Source organism: Crinia signifera, chromosome 5 (assembly GCF_055691185.1).
Source record: "Crinia signifera chromosome 5, ASM5569118v1, whole genome shotgun sequence".
Taxonomy (NCBI): Eukaryota; Metazoa; Chordata; class Amphibia; order Anura; family Myobatrachidae; genus Crinia; species Crinia signifera.
Genome location: NC_139221.1, coordinates 26,406,590 through 26,428,380, shown reverse-complemented (window position 1 = coordinate 26,428,380; position 21,791 = coordinate 26,406,590). Strand labels below are relative to the sequence as shown.

General features: G+C 47.5%; 2 protein-coding genes across 3 annotated transcripts in view; one reads left to right on the top strand and one right to left on the bottom strand.

Moving 5' to 3' along the window:
• CTDSPL (CTD small phosphatase like) overlaps positions 1 to 21,791 on the bottom strand; it is a 72,122-nt gene that overhangs the window by 43,029 nt on the left and 7,302 nt on the right. The gene's annotated exons all lie outside the window — the stretch shown is intronic.
• Positions 6,729 to 11,164, top strand: LOC146080027 (uncharacterized). The gene is made up of 2 exons (XM_083186816.1): positions 6,729 to 7,597; positions 7,931 to 11,164. Exons 1-2 carry the CDS (start codon positions 7,045 to 7,047, stop codon positions 8,539 to 8,541), a joined length of 1,164 nt encoding a protein of 387 aa, XP_083042942.1. The 5' UTR covers positions 6,729 to 7,044; the 3' UTR covers positions 8,542 to 11,164.

Genomic DNA, 21,791 nt, shown 5'->3' with positions numbered 1-21,791 from the left:
TATTTAAATGTTTGCTAACCTAACACTTTCGTCTATCTTTCATTACTGTTGATATAGAAGCTGTTGACTATCTTAGGTGACTAACTAGATGCATTCAACCAAGAATAGTTGATCCACTAAACCAGAACCTACCCACCAGGGTCACAGCCCGCAACGCTATCCCAGTGTGAACGGGGTGTGGTATGACAATGGGGATAGCGTCTGCCGGCGCTCCGACAGGGGGGCGAGCATAAAGAAGCCCCTTGCGGGCTTGCTGCAGTCGTCCCGCTGCTCACTACAAGTTCTATTCTCCCTCTATAGGGGTCATGGACCCCCACAAGGGAGAATAGCCCCTGTGAGTCAGGATCCCCCTTGTCGGAGCACCGGCAGTCGGGATCCCGCCATCGGGATACTGACTGTCAGGATCCCCACTGTCGGAGCATCATCCGGCATCTGTGTGAAGGGCAGTCTGGTATCCGAACCGCAACTGCCGATTTCTTGTGAGCGCAGCAGAAGTAGTAATGCTGCCTACCTGCTATTGCGTCTGTAAAGATGAAACATCGGGCATATGAATTAGAATCCACGTGGAAGGGGAAGAAGAAGAAGAAAAAGCATAAGCTGCCACAATGATTTATCGCGTTTTATATGCAGTGCTGCAGGTCCAATTATACTTCCCAGCTGTTTATTGCTCGGCCAGCTTACTGAATGAGTGGCTGATTTATGGATGTGGAAATTAGACGGTTTTATACAGTTTCATCCAGCAAAAATTATAACTTGGAACGCAACGTACTTTGGGTTTTTTATGTCAGTCGCAGGCCAAATATTATCATTATTTTTATTCTTATTACAAGTTATTTATATAGCTGAACATCCCAGTGGTGCTTACAATCTATATTCCTTATCAAATGGACGGACACAAATTAGGGTTCATTTTTTTTTTTTTGTCAGACGTCAATTAACCTGTTTTTGGTGTACCAAGGGGAAATCCATGTCAACATGGGGAGAATATACAAACTCCACGGAGTCAGGCCTGGGCCTCAATGCTGTGAGGCAGCAAGCTAGTCTCTACAACACTATGCTCCCCAATCAGAAGGTTTCCCCATACAGGCCGGCCCTGTGGCGCGGGCTGGCTGGTAGCCACGGCGACACGATGTAGCAAGTTTTTATATACATTTGAATTAACAGCCCATATGCACAAGTGCAGGAACAGTTCGCTGCAATCTACACCTGATAGAACAGACTATTGGGGGGGGGGTTTGATCTTCTGCAGCCACTGTATGACTACAGATAAGCAGATCATACACATTGTCATCAGACGGGCAACACTTTACATTACAGGAATACAATACTGGCTACATTGAATGCACTACTAGCTTGAACAATGGGCCCGAGATACTGTCTTTATTAAACAACACTTCCCTTTTTTATAATCCTGAGTCAGATAAGCTCTTACAACAATAGACAATGGCAGCCTCAAGATAATCAAGCTTGGATGATTTCAGTTGCCATGAAATTGTTGTACTCATAAGATCACAAGCAGCACAGATAACAAATATCTGCAAATAACAAATAGGCTGCGGGCCTCCTACATGACTACAAGTAAGGAGGCTGTGCAGGCCTCCCACTAAGGCAGGACTAATAAAGAGGCTGTGCGGGCCTCCCACTAAGGCAGGACTAATAACGAGGCTGTGCGGGCCTTCCACTAAGGCAGGACTAATAAAGGGGCTGTGCGGGCCTACCACTAATGCAGGACTAATAACGAGGCTGTGCGGGCCTCCCACTAATGCAGGACTAATAACGAGGCTGTGCCGGCCTCATACTAAGGCAGGACTAATAACGAGGCTGTGCGGGCCTCCCACTAAGGCAGGACTAATAACGAGGCTGTGCGGGCCTCTCACTAAGGCAGGACTAATAACGAGGCTGTGCGGGCCTCCCACTAAGGCAAGACTAATAACGAGGCTGTGCGGGCCTCCCACTAAGGCAGGACTAATAACGAGGCTGTGCGGGCCTCCCACTAATGCAGGACTAATAACGAGGCTGTGCCGGCCTTATACTAAGGCAGGACTAATAACGAGGCTGTGCGGGCCTCCCACAAAGGCAGGACTAATAACGAGGCTGTGCGGGCCTCTCACTAAGGCAGGACTAATAACGAGGCTGTGCGGGCCTCCCACTAAGGCAGGACTAATAACGAGGCTGTGCGGGCCTCCCACTAAGGCAGGACTAATAACGAGGCTGTGCGGGCCTCCCACTAAGGCAGGACTAATAACGAGGCTGTGCGGGCCTCCCACTAAGGCAGGACTAATAACGAGGCTGTGCGGGCCTCCCACTAAGGCAGGACTAATAACGAGGCTGTGCGGGCCTCCCACTAAGGCAGGACTAATAACGAGGCTGTGCGGGCCTCCCACTAAGGCAGGACTAATAACGAGGCTGTGCGGGCCTCCCACTAAGGCAGGACTAATAACGAGGCTGTGCGGGCCTCCCACTAATGCAGGACTAATAAAGAGGCTGTGCGGGCCTCCCACTAAGGCAGAACTAATAACAAGGCTGTGCGGGCCTCCCACTAATGCAGGACTAATAACGAGGCTGTGCGGGCCTCCCACTAAGGCAGAACTAATAACAAGGCTGTGCGGGCCTCCCACTAAGGCAGCACTAATAACGAGGCTGTGCGGGCCTCCTACTAATGCAGGACTAATAACGAGGCTGAGCCGGCCTCATACTAAGGCAGGAATAATTACGAGGCTGTGCGGGCCACCTACTAAGGCAGGACTAATAACGAGGCTGTGCGGGCCACCTACTAAGGCAGGACTAATAACGAGGCTGTGCAGGCCTCCCTCTAAGGCAGGACTAAAAACGAGGCTGTGCGGGCCTCCCACTAATGCAGGACTAATAACGAGGCTGAGCCGGCCTCATACTAAGGCAGGAATAATTACGAGGCTGTGCGGGCCTCCCACTAAGGCAGCACTAATAACGAGGCTGAGCCGGCCTCATACTAAGGCAGGAATAATAACGAGGCTGAGCAGGCCTCCTACGAAGGAAGGAATAATTACGAGGCTGTGCGGGCCTCCTACTAAGGCAGGAATAATTACGAGGCTGTGCGGGCCTCCCACTAATGCAGGACTAATAATGAGGCTGTGCGGGCCTCCTACTAAGGCAGGACTAATAACGAGGCTGTGCGGGCCTCCTACTAAGGCAGGACTAATAACGAGGCTGAGCAGGCCTCCTACGAAGGAAGGACTAATAACAAGGCTGTGCGGGCCTCCTACTAAGGCAGCACTAATAACGAGGCTGTGCGGGCCTCCCACTAATGCAGGATTAATAACGAGGCTGTGCGGGCCTCCCACTAATGCAGGATTAATAACGAGGCTGTGCGGGCCTCCTACTAAGGCAGGACTAATAACGAGGCTGTGCGGGCCTCCCACTAAGGCAGGACTAGTAACGAGGCTGTGTGGTCCTCCTACTAAGGCAGGACTAATAACGAGGCTGTGCGGGCCTCCCACTAATGCAGGATTAATAACGAGGCTGTGACAGTGATATGCACACCAGACCTGTGCTAGAAGCACCACAGCAGACAGTGACACCCCAGGCAGGGAAGAAAAACTGCACGGGTTTGGACAGAGGCCGGGTGCTAGTGTTTTTAACTAATACTGTGTCCATGTCGACAGACAACAAAAAAACTGCGAAAAACTCATGTAGACCGAATTGATTTAGACCATGTCTATGTCGATCATTTCAAGATGTCGAACTAGTGACTGTCAACCTAGACATTGTCTACCATTTATACTGTACCGTCTCAGTCAACAATAATCGATACACAGATACACCAGCCTATACTAGGTGCAAAGGATCTGTCCGATAACGGGCCTATGCATAACATTGCCAAGCATGCAATTCCGACTGGATTGCATATGTCCAAATTTCGCTAGAAGATCACTAATACCCCTTTTAGACCAAAACGCCGGGTCGCACCCAGCTTTTTGGACCCTGGTTGAAGCCGGGTGCGACCCGGCGTTTAGGGGCATTTACACCGGACGCACCCCCCTCCCGCCCCTTCCCGGCGCTTGAAGAGGACAGCCCGATGTCATCTTCAAGCGCCGATCGACGACGCCGTACCCGGAACGCTGCTAGGGGCAGCCCAGCACTAAGGTAAGCTGCTAGGCTGCCCCCAGTCCCCGCGCGCACCCCCCCGCCATTGGACAGGAGGTGAATGGATGCCGCACACAGGCATCTGTTCACCTCCCTCCCCCGCCGCCGCTGCTGTCTGCAGAGTATAGCAGACAGCAGCGCCGGCTGTCAGTGTCAGACTGACAATCCGTCCAACCTGCGAACGCTGCGGTCCGCAGGTTGGACGTTCCCAATTCATGTAATTGGGAGCCAGGTCATCCGACCCGGCGTTCCCATTTACACCGCCCTCTACCCAGGTCCTAGCCGTGTCCCGTGTAAAAGGACACGGCGTTAGGGATTTACACCGCCGAAGATCCGGGTCTGACCCGCCGCTGACCCGGATTTTTTGGCGGTGTAAAAGGGGTATTAATGACCACTATGCTACAAAACCAGGGGTATTCAGACCCGTACAATATCTCCGTCAGCAGAAATAGCGGCTGTCGCCTATTCAATGCTGCCGTTATTGACAGCATTGAGAGCAGGTTCTGACAAAACAGATCAGACTTTAAAACTAGCCAGATCTGTTCTGTCAGAAACGGCTCCGGACTGTCGAATTCACAGTCCAATCCACGGCCGTGTTAGCCAATTTGCGGACTTTCCGATACTTGGCAATCGGTACACGGATGGATTCTGTCTGTCAGGATGTTCTGACAGTCGGAATCAGAGTCTCAATACCACTCAAAGCAATCTCAAATGGACCCAGAAAGTACATACAAACTCCAAGCAAAGGCTGCCTTCGCTTTATTCTAACAAACAATACTGCCAGGCAGCAATACTAACCACTGTGCATGTATTACAAATGCTAACTCGTGTGTTCTATGGCAATGTACAACTCCTAGGTGCAATAATGCATTTACCTACGAGGCCTACGAGTACGGCCTACTAACAGGCTCCGCATAACAGACCGCGGTACAGTCACAATATAGGATATACAGAGTGCGTCTCACAAGGGAACATAAAACAGAGTACAGGCTGGTGCATGAACTGGGCCCTGAAGGTGAAGGGCAATGAAGGGTTACATTTAATTATCTTCTACATCCAGCTAGTTAGAGATTGTGTAATGTGTACATGCAGCAGAGGACGTCAGAGCACAGCCTATGTGTATAACCTATATCACAGGCATAATGCTCCGAGGAATGTCAGAGAGAACTGAAGGGCGACCAGTAACAGGAAATCAGCAAAGAGCCACCTACAGTATACAAAGACCGGGGTATATAATGATGGATCCGCCGTCATCATTGCAAGGACTGGCGATTGAATATCAAGCCCTCACTAGCCCCGCCATCCGTCGGAGGGTGTGGTATAGGGTTCCGACAGTTGGGATCCCGACAGTCATTAGCCCGACGTCAGGGTCTGCCCAGACTCAGACAGCAACTAAGCCCCTCGCCACCTATTCTATTCTCTCTCTATGCGGGTCGTGGACCCCCACAAGGGAAAATAGCGGGTGGCCGTCGGGATCCCGTCCCGCACCCGTAAGTATACAGGTACCTTATTTCCACTGTGGGGGAACGTACGGTATACAAAATACAATGGGTATGGGTAACTGGGTAGACATGCATTGGATCGACGACTGAAAGTTGACACGGCTTAGGTCGACACATATATGTCAACATGCGTTTTTTCACTTTTTTGGCAAGTGTACCGCTGCACTCGCCAAGCTTCGGGCACTATTTTATTCTCCCACCAACCCGTAGTGGATGGTTTGGCATGAACTAACACTTCTTTTGACTGTCAACCTATTTCATGCGTCAACATTAGACATATCACCCTTCAGTGATCGACCTAAATAGGGTCAACCCAATAAAACGATCAGGCTGATTGCTAATAATCCTGTAAAATTCCAGTATTAATGCGCAGTTTTTGGGCAAACGCTGGTAAAACGTTAAATAAAAAAACAGCCAGAATTGCTTTGATTATCTGATTGGTCGGCTGAATAATCGGTCATATTTCCTATGATTGAAGTAATTTGAGAATCTACCACTATCTGTATGTATGTTGTGAGAGGCAGAGAGGAGCTTGCATTAGGCGGAGATGCAGGTCCTGATATGCCACATGTAGTAGTCCGGGGTTGCTCCAAGGTAGGTAGCTCTTAGTTTGGATATACCAAGTAAGGAGCCATTATCATGTGGCTCCTTGCTGACTAATTGTAGACCCAATTTAGGGTAACAGTGGTGTGGAGTGCGGTGCCCCTGGACTGGTTGGGCTGGGTGGCTTTAGTGCGGCATGCCCTTACATTCTATTAACACTTTTCCCTCACTAACACTCTCTCTCTTTTATTTTAATTACATTCATTTATCTCTCTCTTTATGTATAGCTTCGGCTTCCTATCACTAATTATTAACACTTAGTATATCACTGGCATGCCGCACTGGGCCTCCTAGCTTATGATAGTTTTTGGGGTGCCACACCCTGCACCTAGTATAGCGCTAGGGACCCCCAATATACAGAGAAGCCTTGACGCGGCTTGGGGGCATAGCATACACCTGCGCAGGTATATGTAACCAATATCTCTGAATTCTATTATCATGTAGTGTTCAAGATTGGTTGCTATTACTATTCAGTGTGCCGGGGGAACCAATGTCTTGTTACTCATACCCCTTTCAGACAGAAAAAAAGACCCGGTAATTTCCCTGCTCTTGCCGTGTCGACACGGGTTTTTCTTCTGTCTGAAAGGGTCAACACGGGTCTAAAGTTCCGGGACTTCGACCCAGGTATTTACCTGGGTTTTTCCCGTGTCAGACACGTGTTTGCGGCTGTGTGAAAGGGTCCGACCCGTGTTTTTCTCCCGACTGTTGAAAAATCATGCTGATTGGCTGTGCAGCATGGCGCTGCGTGATTGGCTGATCTTTACAGGTTCCCTGATTGGCTGAGCGCACGTGGCAGAGGCGTGCAGCGCAGCAGTAAATGGCCATGGCACACTGGAAAGATGAGGAGATCCGTGAGCTGCTCAGTGTCAGAGGGGAGGAAGAAATCCGAAAACAGATTACTGGCACAGTGAAGGACGCTGTAGTCTACACCAATATTGCCAAGGTCCTCACTTCAAGGGGCATTGTGCGTACCCAGCAGCAGGTTGTCAACAAACTAAAAGCTCTGCGCAGGTACTACAACAAAGTTTGTGACAACAACAGGAGGAAAAGTGGTGCTGGGAGGATGGAATGGGTTTACTTCGACCAATGTAACGAGGTCTTTGGCAATTCTGCCCTGGTGAACCCTGTTGCCATATCATCATCCAGTGCAGCTTCATCACGGAACATAACTCCAGAATGCAGCCCATCTTGCCCACCTATAATGGAGTTGGAAGACAGCATAGACAACAGCATCCCTGATCCTATTGCTGCCATGGAGGACACAATTGATCCATTAGACGCTGAGGTTGAGGACAGTGGAGCCAGCACCATTACTCCATCTGGGACACCCACTCCTGCACAGACTGAGACCCCAACGTTGCGTCGTAACAGTAAGTTTTTCAAGTATTGTTTGTGTATCTATTTTAATAGATGTACAGGGGGCTATAGGTATCAGCAGGCCTTTAATGCCCCACATGCTGGTACCTGTGGTTCTCCCAAGTATCAGCACGTGTTGCAGGCTTGCTGGGACCTGTAGTCCCACTGTAACACAGGTAACAACCCCGCACCCACTACCAGTAGTAGTAGTAGTCTCTCTCTCTCTCTATATATATATTTACATATATATATATATATATATATATATATATATATATATATATATATATATATAAAAATAATGACATGCTGCTATTGGATTGTAATGATTTTTCCTTTATTTTTAGTATTTGATGTACCTGCAAGGAAGAAAAAAACGTCAAAGATGGAGCTTGCTACGCGCTCAATGTCAAGAATCCTGGTAGATCATCTCCGAGAGTCCGATCTTGAATTTCAAACTCAAGAGGATGCCCGACTGCAGCGCTTCTTTGACAACGAGAGAAAGTTGCAAGATTCCTTTCTCACACAGTTGGTGGGTCTGCACGAACGCATAGCGCGTGAAAATCGAGATGCACAGATGACCTTCCTTACCAATATGGTGTCTACATTACAGAATCCGCAGCCTTACAAGCTGTGTAGTCCGTACGCTGAGGGTGATTATTGTAATCCTCCACACAGAGGCCATACATTTATGCCTTCAAATTCAAGCCAAACTACTGTGCAGGGCCAAGGGCGTAGTTATACTGAAAACATGGGCAATAATTTTTCACATGCCACACAGCCAAGTAGGCCACATGCCAATACCAGTCCACAGGAGACAGTGCATGATACTGTCAATGGCACAGGATATAGTAGGCAATATGGCAATGTGAAAAATTATGCTGATGATTCAGTGAATGCCAGTAATCATAACACTCCTGTTAGCACTGTAATCAGCACTGCCTACAGGCATTTGTAGTAATGTTGCTATATGGTTGTTCTTTTTCTCTTTTTTCTGGGCTCGTTCAATTTTTCTTGCTTAAAAAGTGGCACTTACAAGGCCCGTTAAATGCTGTGTTCCATGTTGATGTACACAGTAGAGTATTATGGTTCTTTAGTTTATGAGCCTCAAAAAAGCTCATTTGGTTCTTCAGTTTGGAGCTGAATCAAAGTTCTCAAATTTATTTTTTATTTAAATGTGTACAAATAGAGTATACTCTAGATATGTGGCTGAACATAATCTATAATGTGTACACAGAATGCCTTCTTCTTTATCTTTAAGGCAATAAAAAAATTCCCTGTTTGGGGCTTATATTTATATATTTATATTTTTTTTGGGGTGTAATAAGGGCTATTTCACACACTCCGACTCCTGTCGGATGGCGAAACCCCGCACGGCCAGGAAGCCGTGCCACACACCGTAGTTAATAATGGGCACAGATGTGACCATTCACCCAGGCCGCCTGGTTTCAGCCGGATCCCATCATTGTAAACTGCTGTGTGCGGCACAGATTCCTGGCCGTGCGGGTTTTCACTGCCCGGCAGGAGCCAGAGTGTTTCGAATTGCCCTACAGCACAGGTCTTCAACCTGTGGCCCTCCAGATGTTGTGAAACTACATGTCCCACCATACATTGCCACATTTTTTCCTATAGTAGGATGGCAAAAAAACTCAGGGCATGCGGGGACATGTAGTTCCACAACATCTGAAGGGCCACAGGTTGAAGACCTGTGCCCTACAGGTACCAAAAATTGCAAATACAAGTGTTTATATATACAGTGCCGGATGAAAATGTGTGGCTGCTGGACAGTCAAACTAATGTGTCTCCCCTGTACAATACCAGCTTGGATGGCAGCACAACCTATTCACCCACCACTGATAGAAGACCTATGCTAAATACTTATTCTACCTCGTGTTGCAATAGTTCAATGTTGTTTCAGTGTTGAAAGGGTATTTATGACCACTAAAGATATATTTGAAAACATTTTATATTTAAAAGTGAACTAACAAGCATAAAACATATTTTGTGAAAAATAAAACAAGTTCTTTCAAACATCCAACCAATGTGTCCTTCTATCTACTGTGTCATACTCTGTAAGTTAATAGTGAGGGTGTTACGGATAACCTCAGCGGTGGAACAACTTGTCTCACCCTCGTACCCTGCTGATTCGACAGGGGTATCAGCCAGGTCATAGTCCTCCACATTCCACTCAGGTAAAAAGTTCTCTTTCTGTAGCTCACACACATTGTGCAGAATGCAGCAAGCTGCCACCACATCTGGAACCAGGGTAATGGCAATGTCATTCCTCTTCAGTAGACACCGCCATCGCCCCTTTAGTCTTCCAAAGGCGTTTTCCACCACCATTCGAGCCGAGCTCAGAGTGTGGGTGTAGTGGACTTGGTCAGGAGACAGTGGGGTATGTTGCGTGAAGCCCTTCATAAGCCAACGCCTCAAAGGGTATGCCGCATCTCCAATAATATGGACTGGGATCTCCACCCCGGATACAAACTTTGACCACTGTAACGGTATAAAAAAAACATTAGAATTGTATAGGTGGCAAGTGTAGTGGTTAAAGAGCACATTTTTAAAAATAGACAAAGTTACCTCTCTAGGGAACAACCAGCCACCTCTCTTCTCCTCCGCGATCTGGAACAAGTCCGAATTGGCAAGTACCCGTGAGTCATGAGCACGACCAGGCCAGCCAATGTAGACATCTGTGAAACTGAACAGAAAATGTATTTGTGTTTAACAATATACAGTGCGGCCCAATCATATCACTAATGTAAATACTGCATACTGTACTACTTACCAATACTTATGGTCCACCACAGCCTGCAAGATGATGGAGTGCCAACCTTTACGGTTATGGTAATCTGCTGGGTTATCTGGGGGTGCAATAATGGGTATGTGTGTCCCATCGATGGCTCCAGCACACTGCGGATAGCCTCTTCGCAGAAAACCTGTTATGGTCTCATCCAGTCGGTCGCCTTGTGGTAAGCAGATGAAACGCTTGTAAAGGCTCTCCAACAATGCCTGTGTCACTTCCCGCACTAGAACACACACCGTAGAAATGCCCACACCAAACAGACATGAGATGGTACGGTATTCCCCTGGTGTTGCGTACCACCACAACACAATCCCCAGTCTCCTGCATGGCTCAATGGTTTTCCGATAATTGGTGCATCCCCTTGTAAGTGCCGGGGTGACCAGCTCCAGCAGGTAGTAGAAGGTGGCTCGTGACATCCGGAAATGTGCCAGCCACTGCTCAGGTGCAAAAGCTTCCACAGTCTCCCAGAAAGCTTCTCCATGCCTGCGGTCTCTGGCCCACAACGACCGGTTTGAGGCACTTGTAGACTTCAGGATAGAGGTAACACTGGACAAAATCAGGGCTCTCCTCCGGTGCAAATACCTGCGTCGAGTGGAAGCCCTCTCCACCAAAAATTGTGCCTTCCTCCTCCTGGCATAACACTGTGCCAGGTAGCACAGTGTAAGCATCTGCATAATGCTCTGATTTGCTGTAAGCAGCAAAACACACAGAGCACTCATGACCTCCAGGTTCTGCAACTTGTCAGCCATGTTTAATGCAATGCAGTGAGCAGACACCTCCCACTTTTGATGATCTCATCTCTGTGTGCCTTTAAAACTGTCCTTTTCTTATGACACACAGAGTTTTGCAGGAAAAATCCGGCTTCTGTGTGAAAGGGGTCGACACGGGAAATACCCGGGTTTTTGCTCCTGTGTGAAAGGGGGTCAGCCCCTTGCTGCCTAGTTGTACCCGGGTTTTTGTATCCGGGAAATACCTGGGTTTTTGGGATTTTTCTGTCTGAAAGGGGTATCACTAAGTATTAACCCCTCCCTTGCATGCACCTGAAAAGTTTTACTTAACTAATTTGAGCATCTACCACTATCTGTACGTATATTTCCTATGATTGATCCAGGTTACCTCCGCCTCCTTCTGGGCGGTCATATACAAATTCAGTGGGGCATGGTCGATAATGCGCTGATCGCATCGGTTTTGCTTCCTCAGTGCAGTCTTTGGGGTAATTCAGACCAAATCCCACCTTGCAAATAAACATGTATGATGTGCGAATGGCTATGTATGAGTGCACATCCGTACGCACCTGCGCGAATAGGTCTGAAATCCTTCCTCTAACAAGCTCACCATCGAATTATCTTTACATAGTGCACAAGTTATGGCAGGAGCTGCGTAACCTGAGACTTACTCAGCGCTGTGCTGAAAAACAGGCACCTCCAAGCTGAAGTTGGCATCACAAACCCTCCCCTAAGACGGCTTGGCACGCCTATGTTTTTCCTAACACTCCCCAAAAAACTGAAGGTTTTCACCCCCCCCCCCCCCACTCCCTGTCAATCACCTTGCAAATGGCCAGAAGTTCTAGTTGCAGGACTTAATCGTAGGACAGCCTTGTGTATGCGTACCATGACCTTTACGCTTGCGCAGTGTATCAATCGCCCGCTGTGAGTTCAGGTCTGAATCAGGCACTTAGTACAGTGTATTGGGTACCTAAAATCAGTGCTTTGGCAACGCAAAGTCTGTGGCACGTGAACCTGCGTTATTTGGCATTTATGGAACAACAAGTGTGCCCCTACTTTATGATTAACGATCAGAACCCTGCCCCCGGAGGAACCAAACAAACAGAAATACTGTGTTTGGGAAGTCACAAACTAAACAATGCACAGACCTGAGAAAAACGTTCGGTACATAGCAACTCTGCACAAGCCGCGGTGTGAGCACAGAACACGGGTTACATGTGACACCATTAACACTACAAGCGGTGGGAACATTAGTAAATAAATGTTCTGTAACCCCTGTACAGTACTGTGTGTGCCCATCAAGTCAGAGCTCTCCAAACACACAAACACACACACCCCCTGGAACAGAAGGGAGATGCAGTACATATCTGTTCAAACAGGAAAATATTAGTGAATAGGAATGCCATATAAGAAGATACCCATTTGCGCCAAACATGCTCCTAGGAATCCCGCTCCTCATCAAATTGTGTATAAGGGAGTGACTGTGGGTTCAGGAATTTCTGAGTTTGAGAGGTGTGGTTTAGCTTACAGACAATGGCTATGACGATGGTTGAAAGGTCGACACTGGAAACGGTTGACATGAGTTTTCACAAACCCCCCAGTTGGTGAGTGCATCACTTAGTTCACCATGCTTGGAAAAAGGTGTCTCACTGCGTTCAGAACGCTTTACTGTCCACAGTCTGCATGGAAGGTAAAAATATGAAAAAGTTTTTGTTTTGTTTTCTAAAGTGAAAAACTCCACGTGTCAACCTATTGTCTGTTGACCATATGTATGTAGTCAAACATAGACACTGTGCGTCAGCCATCAGGATACCATTTAGATGCCACCTCACAATAATCGTGAGGTCAGGCATTTCGGAGTTTAGAGAGCTCCTCCCAGTGACCGTGAGGTCAGGCATTTCTGAATTTAGAGAGCACCTCACAGTGATTGTGGGCTCAGGCCTTTCTGAATTTAGAGAGCTCCTCACAGTGATCGTTGGGTCAGGCCTTTCTGAATTTAGAGAGCTCCTCACAGTGATCGTTTCGTCAGGCCTTTCTGAATTTAGGATCTTTTCACTAAAAAGCATTACTGGCCCAATTACCTTCTGTAAATAGTCACACAAAAGGGAACAAGCGAGAGGAAATACACCACTACCATAATACATCTTTCCGCATCACTACAGCATCTAGACACGTACCAGGCGATGCCCCAGAGATATAATTGGTATATTCACAAGATTGAGCCTGGCAGGGCATGCTGGAACTGTTAGTTTACCAGCCTCTCTCCTATATAGGTGATACAGGCATATCACATCCAAGCTAGCAGATGTGACAGACGGCACAGCAATATTGTCTGGTTAAAGCACGTGCATTAGCCCACTACTCTGACTGCTAGCAGCTAATACATAGTTAATGAAGGATGCCATCACTGGTGCATTAAGCAAGGCCTGTGAACCCCAGAGCACACGCAGTGATGTCTGTAACATCTGTACTTTGCAGACGAGCACCGGAAGGATCGCCTCTGAGGAACGTGATCACTTACAAATCACTATAACAAGCTTCTAGGAATTGTCTGATCGCTTTGGAACGGTACAGACAGGAACCAAGCGCCCGGCCCTCAGTGTAACCTGCCTCCAGCTTGTACATCTCAGCTGCGGGCACAAGATTAGATCACTAAATACACATCAGATTCACATCAGCGCCGCATCTACAGGATCATATATTACACCGAGCTGCTGAATTCTGAAGCGGGAGTGAAGTAATTGTAGTGATCTAATGCAAATCGAGACAGCGCAGCGGTAATAAATAAAACAGGACCAATTATCAACAAATGATTGGGCCAGATGATGCCGCACAGAGGCGATGTATAGTGTACTACAATTCCCCCAGCATTTAGCACGCACAGGAGACATGGGAGCACAAATAGGAGGAAGGTATGCAGGAATTAGGAAGAAGTCAGATTTATGGACTACAATAATATGGCAGCCATAAGACTTGTGGTGCAATGCCATTTTGGTATGGCCAGTCAAGCCTTTTTAGACCCAAATTTGTAGGATTATTCTGAATACACCTGGCGCATTGCTCAGGAAGGAAGATGGGTGCGGTGAGAAGGACCTTATCTGACAGACCCAGTCTCTCAGCAGTCAGATAGTGCAGCCAGATTGTCCTATATACAGGAACTTTAGTGAATAAAAGGAACACAAAGGACTAAATGGGCGCAAATACAATAACAGGTGATGTTGTGAAGCTGCAGGAAGGAGTGCCCGTGATTAGGGCACATGCTCGCACCCTCCTGAGGTACAAGCAGAAACCCAAATTAAGTATTGCTGCAATGCTAGTTACAGACTTACCTAGCGTTCATTCTAGCACCCGCTATCTTTGAAAACCCATGCAGTTCCACTGCCCAGCCTGGGGTGTCGCGGTCTGCTGTGGTGTTTCTAGCAAAGGTCTGGTTTGCATATCAGTGCGGATATACAAACCACACTGTGCTAGCAGCACTACAGCAGACAGCGACACCCCAGGCAGGGAAGTGCAATTCAAATATAGGGGGTGTTAGAATGAATACTATCACTGTGTGCACTAAAAGCAGATCAAGTCTGGCACTTAATTTGGAAAAGTCTTAGCAAACTGCATTCTCCAGACTTATGTGCCTCCAACTGAAAAGATGGAGGCACTCTTTCCCAGAGCTAAACAAGATTGTGTTCTGCTGAATTCTCCCAATACATTTTGAATGCAATCTTTCATTCAGCGATTAGTACAAATTCAGACAAAGATTTACCCAATCACAGAGACAACTGTAACCACCACACTGCCAATCAAACTCACACACACATTTTATTTATTTACATTTTCTTATATAGCGCAGCCTATTCCGTTGCGCTTTACAATTGGAAACAGTGATAAAACAAACCAACAAGAAGGTAGGAAGGTCCTGCTCACAAGCTTATAATCTATAGGGATAATAGGAGGGATACATGAGGATAGAATTCCATAGCACGGCAGTCCCAACAGATTATAAAACAGTCCTGATGGGATGCAATTAGATATGACTGCTACTGGAGGTTGTGTGGGGGTTCTGGATATGATAAGCTGCCTGAAGAGGTGAGTTTTCAGGGAACACTTGAATGTTTGGAAGCTAGAGGAGAGTCTTAAGGTGGCCATTAGGGATGCCAATCCCGGGGCATTTTTTCAATCCCCGGAATCGGGATTGAAAAATGCTCAATCCCAGGATTGGCATCCCTAAAATAATACTGCCTCTGTACCCCCACATAAATTTACGTTTTTGGAGCTGTGGAGGGGGCAGGCAGCAGAGGTGCGGTGGCAGCCGGCAGTGGTGCGGGGGCAGGCGCCGGGAATGACGCAGCTGCTGGGATGTGCGTTGGATATGACGCGGGAGGCGTCTTCCGGATGCTGGGGATGCCAAGCGTGACCTATGACCGAATCAGGCTGCGCAGGCCACACACCGGGTCGGGAACAGCTGGGCAGCATCTGAGCGGCTGCTCAGACGGTGCCCGGCATTAGACTGCGCATGCGCAGTCTAATTCCGAAATCCCGGGATTGGATAGTCCAATCCCGGACATTTTGTGGCCAAATCCTGGGATCGGCCACCCTAGCGGCCATACATCTACAGATCGATTGTCAGATTGGGCTGGTTGGAACAAAAACCTGGTAATATCTGAATGACAGGTTTTGGCAGTTTTCCAGCAATTCATAGCAAATGGTCAACGGTCATTTGCTCTCATCCATTACCAGGACTTTGTTCCAACCAGGCCAATCTGACAATCAATCTGTAGATGTATGGCCACCTTTAGTGTGCGTGGAAGGACATTCCATAAGGTGGGTGCTGCCCTAGGAAAAAGTCTAATCACCACAAGGCTTCCGCAGCACCTAAAAAGGGACTGATTCAGCTTTGTTTGCAATAAAGCACACAATTGGGCAAAACCATGCTGCAATGCAGGTGTACCGTGCAGAGAGTTAGATTTGGGAGGGGTGTGTTCAAACTGAATCTAAATTGCAGTGTAAGAATAAAGCATATGCGTGCCTCATAATGAGTGGGCTACATGCACAAGCAGCCGGTATCTACCCTGCACAGAAACAATATAAATGTATTTGATTCTTTTGCATAGTACCATGGTTTGTTCCACCACAGTTTTACTTACAATACACAACAATGCAGGACATGTACGTGGAATATAGGCGTTACCGCACCAACACACATGACACTGAAATAAGCATCAGGGTAGCAGAAATCATGGGGTAGGTGACATTGTAAGGAGGAGAAGATAGTAAAAACAGACGCAAATTAGGGAAGAGGTCCCTGCTAATAAGAGTTTATATGTACTAAGCCACATAGAGAGATAGGAGGAGATAAAGGGACAACCAATCAGCTCCTAAACACAGCGTCTAACATGCCAGGAGTGGATTGGCTGGTACTTTGGGCCTAATTCATATAAGATTGCCATTGAACGATTTCGCTCCCAATCGGAAACATAAGTCATTCTGAACTGACGAAATCACCCCATTCCGATTAAACCCGAATCTGCCCTTTATCTCCATCCACGTTCTCACTCTCTTAGTAAATAAACCCTACAGCCATGTTCCATACCCTTAGCTGGTCCAATTGAACTTTTTTGTTATAAAACAACGGCGATTCTGTACAAATCACATCAATGTGCAATGGATGTTCTACACAACCTAATGTCAGCCATTACAAAGCATTCATGTAAAAAGAGAAGACTCTACAATACCGATCAAACTGATTTTCAGCTGACAGATCAGCGAGACATTTGCAGCACAAACAGTAAAGTTACATCACCCGCTTCTGCCAGCTCCACGGCCTTATGTAACAGCAGATAAGATGCAGCCACAGCGGCGGGTCGGTCTGGATTGTACAGCAAGAGTTTATAACCAATGCGGTCACCGCTAACAGGCAGATGCACAGGAATCCTGCCTGTACCTCGCAGGTTATTATATAAGGTCCCCATTCACATTTCAGTGCGTTGTGCAGGTCTAAATGGGGATACTGCATAGCAACGGTTTATTACTAACAAGCTCTTGTTTGCAAAGTGTACTACTGCTGATGAAACCAGCTGTATGGGGGGGTAACCCAGTATGCTGAGGTAACTTAAGGCCCCCATACACTATGGGCTACCACACGCGCCATTACATGCAGCCTTGCATGCCATACCTCGGCAACTCTCTGCCACTTCTAGGATCGCATTGGCTACATTGGTCCTATTGCAGAAGATCATCGTATCGTATGAAATGCCATACATTGCTCCAAAATATGATGTGATCTTGTGGTAGCCATGACAATCTCTGGATCCAATCCAATGCATACAGGAGCGCACATACGATCGGAATCAGATGACATACGATAGGACACTTGTCACACGATTTAATTGGATCAAAAAAAATTGACGGTGTATTGGGGAGTCTACCACAGGCTAATTGATCCCCTGGGGCCATTCAATTAGCTCAATAGCCTGTAGTTAATAGGCATTATATTTAGAGCCTGAGGCTCGAAAAAAGTAGTCCGATAAATAACCTGTTATATGGTGCTATGGCCATAATAACAAATAGGTGGGGAACTTATCCCAGATTCTATGGTGGGGGAGGATTGAAATGTCAGCGCACCAATTCAATTGTTGATCCGTTTCTGCGTGAGCGGCTTCCAACGGAAAAATTCAAACATTAATTCGTTGGAGTGCGATCAGCTGACAGCACCTGCGCTTGTGTGCAATCCCCCCAGGGGTGGCGAGGTTAAGTGAATCAAACGTGACCAGTTGGAGCGCTCAAAGGGGACTGTCCGTGCCACGACGATAATTACCGTGATTATTGGGGTATGGGTAATGCTTCCGGCATGGTGCCTTGCGTATTAGATTCTGCCTCCATACTGTAGTGCAGGGGTGGGGAACTTTTTCTGTTCCAAGGGCCATTTGTAATTGGAAAAGTACGGATTCTTACCCGTTAATACGCTTTCCTCTACTCCACCATGGCAGCTGCACTATGGGTTCTTCCCCTCATTAGGTAGTTCTGGAAAGGAAAAAAAAGACACAACACAGCCCCTATATAAGGACCGCCCCTACAGAGGCTCAGTGTCTTGATTATCAGCGAATATGTACTCAATAACTTAAATTAACATCTTATATTGCATCATATATCCCAAGGGAGGGAATAATGCTGCCATGGTGGAGTAGAGGAAAGCGTATTAACGGGTAAGAATCCGTACTTTCCTCTACCTCCCCATGGCAGCTGCACTATGGGTGATACCATAGCAGTGTAAAAGAATAATTTTGGGTGGGGCCGAATGAGAGAATAATACCTGATGCTGAAGTAGGTTATAGTCACCTACATGCTGGTCCCCTAACTTTTCTCCTTCTATTTGGGAGTTTTTTTTTTTTTTGTCCTTATATCACTGCGCTCAGTATCTTCCTGCCTAGTTTTGCGTCACTGGAGGCCTCGATATCCAAACTGTAATGTTTAGCAAATGTGTGGGCTGATGCCCAGCATGCCGCTTTACAAAGTTCTTCTAGGGAAGCTGCTCCCTTCCTGGCCCAGGAAGATCCTATGGCTCTGGTGGAGTGAGCTTTTAAACTTTGTGGCACTTCCTTGTTGTTTAGTCTGTAAGCTTCCCCTATACATGTCCTGATCCATCTGGCGATGGTAGTTTTTGAGGCTCCAAGCCCCTTATTCTTGCCCTCCGTTACTACGAAGAGCCTTTTTGTTCTCCTCCAGCTCTTAACCCTTTGCAGGTAAATGGTTAGTGCCCTTTTCACATCTAGCTTGTGAAGCCTCCTTTCTTTCTCATTAGTTGGTTTTGCGCAGAAAGATGGTAGTACTATTTCTTGGTTGATGTGGAACGATGAGACTACCTTGGGCAGGAAGTGAGGGTTCGTCCTTAGGACTACTTTGTTCTCAAAAAAGTTCAGGAATGGCTCTTCTGCCCAGAGGGCCTGCAACTCCGATACCCTTCTTGTGGATGTTACCGCCACCAGAAATGCTACTTTGGTCGTTAGCCACTTCACCGGTACCTCTTCTAAAGGCTCGAAGGGGCTCTCGGTTAACGTATTTAGCACTAAATTGAGATCCCATGGTGTGGTTGGGCTACGGAATTCTGGCCTTATCCTCTTGGATGCCTGTATGAACCTTTGTACATACTTGTCTTCTGCGATTCTCCTGTCTAGAATGGCGCCTAGCGCAGACACCTGGACTTTTAATGTACTAACTGATAACTTCTTATCCAGTCCCGACTGGAGGAAGTCAAGTACTGTTGGTATGGCCCTATGGTCTTTCTTCTGGGTTATACAGAACTGTGTGTATGTCTTCCAGATTCTATAGTATGTGCCTGATGTTGAGCTCTTCCTGGCTTTTAGCAAGGTCTTCACTACTTTAGAGGAGAAGCCCCTGTTTACCAGGGTTCTGGTTTCAGCAACCATGCCGCTAGGTTCCAGTCTCTGGGCTGATGTTGCGCATATCTTCCCTGCCATAGCAGGTCTTCTTGGTCCGGAAGTTTCCATGGCCCTGCTACCGCCATCCTGACTAGTTTCTGAAACCAGGCTCTCCTTGGCCATGTGGGCACAATGGTTATTACTGTTGCCTTTTCCTTTTGTATTTTGTTCAGTATCCTTGATATAACCGGGAAGGGTGGAAACACATACATCAGGCCTTGTCCCCACTGACACGTCAGTGCGTCCGTGTCCCAGGACCCTACTTCCCAGTGTCTGGATATGAACTTCTCCACTTTCCTGTTGCTTCTGGTTGCCATGAGATCTATCCTTGGATAGCCCCATCTCTGAGCTATCTTTTCGAATACCCCTTGGGATAGTTCCCACTCCCCTGGGTTTATCTGCTTTCTGCTTAGGGCATCTGCTTGCTGGTTTTCTCTTCCTGCTATAAATACTGCCACGAGGCTGCTCGTCCAGGTTTCCGCCCAGTTCAGCACCATCGCTGCTGCTGTCATCATTGCCCTGCTCTTCGTACCTCCCTGCTTGTTGAGGTATGCTACTACTACTGCGTTGTCTGTTCTGATTATCACGTCTCTGCGATATAGCTGGGATTGGAAACACTGACACGCCTCCCTCACTGCGTTCATCTCCCTGATGTTCGAGTGGAGAGCTCCTTCTTGCCTTGACCACTGTCCTTGGGCTGTTGCCCCCTCGCATACTGCCCCCCAGCCTGACATGCTGGCATCGGTTGTTATTAGCACCTGTTCTCCTGTGGTGAAGGACTTGCCTTGCCCCAGTCTTCCTCTTGACCCCCACCAGAGTAGGTCTTGCTTGGCACCTCTTGACAGTATGATCCTTTGTGTGGTCCTCTTGCTGTCTCCGTTCCACTGAGACAGAAAGCAGTTTTGTATGCCTCTTGTGTGGAACCTTGCCCAGTTTACAGCATCCGAGGCCGCCGACATTAGGCCCAGTAGCCTTAAGCAGTCTGCTGAGCTGACTGTTCTTCTTGCTAGGAAGTAGCCTATTTCCTGCTTTATCTTGGTTATTCTTTCCTGCGTCAACATAGCCTTCATTGCTCTCGAGTCTATGACAACCCCCAGATATTTCACCGTTACTCTGTGAGTGTGGCTTATTGCTTGATCCTCTGATCGAGCCATTACTAAGAGGTCGTCCAAGTACGCCCATACTGTGATGCCTTCTTCTCTTAGCTTTGCTACCAGCACCACCAGGATCTTGGTGAATGTCCTTGGGGATGTTGACAGGCCGAATGGCAGAGCTGTGAACTGGTAGGTTACGCCTGATATGCGGAATCTTAAGAATTTTTGGTGTTCTGAGTAGACGGGTATGTGAAGGTAGGCATCCCTGAGGTCTATTGTGGCCAAGAATGCGTTTTTCTTTATATCCGGGAGTATCGACCTGAGAGACTCCATCTTGAATTTTCTTGCTACCACGTACGCATTCAGCCTTCTCAGATCTAGAATGGTCCTGAATCCTCCCGATTGTTTCTTGACCACAAAAAACCTTGATTGCCAGCCCGTCATCTCTTGTCCCTTTGGGACCTCCACCACCACTCCTTGTGCTATCATGTTTTTTAGGCTCTGCTCCAGCGCCCGCCTTTCTTCCCTGTCTTTTGGTATGGGTGATTCTTCTAGCCATACTCCAGGGTCTTGTAACAATTCTATTTTGTATCCTGATGATACTGCTTCCATCACCCACTTGTCTTTGGTAGACTGGGCCCAGACTGAGTGGAATTTTTTTAGTCTGCCCCCTACCTTCTGCTTGGCGTCATTGGGTTTGTCTGTATCCAAACCGTCCATCTCTGCCCCTTTGGCCACGAAAGGAGCTCCGCCCGCCGGACCAGGGTCTCCTGTACCCTCTGCCCGGCCTGTATTGTCTTGCCTCCTTGAAGTCTTGGAGCTGGGGTCTTTGCGATCTGTTTGGGGGTTTCTTAAACCCTCTGTCTTGAGGAAGCCATGTAGATTTTCCTCCTGTCGTCTTTGATATGATGTCGTCCAAGTCTTTGCCGAATAGGTAATCCCCTTGAAACGGGAGTGAAACCAGTTTATTTTTGGACTGGGCGTCCGCCGACCATGACTTGAGCCATAGAGCTCTCCTGGTTACTGCAGCATTTGCGTTTGACCTAGCTGCCAGTCTGACCGCGTCCAGTGACGCGTCACATATAAACTCGACGGCGATTTGAACATTCTGTATTATTTTAAGGAGTTCTGACCTCTTCACTCCATCCAATAAG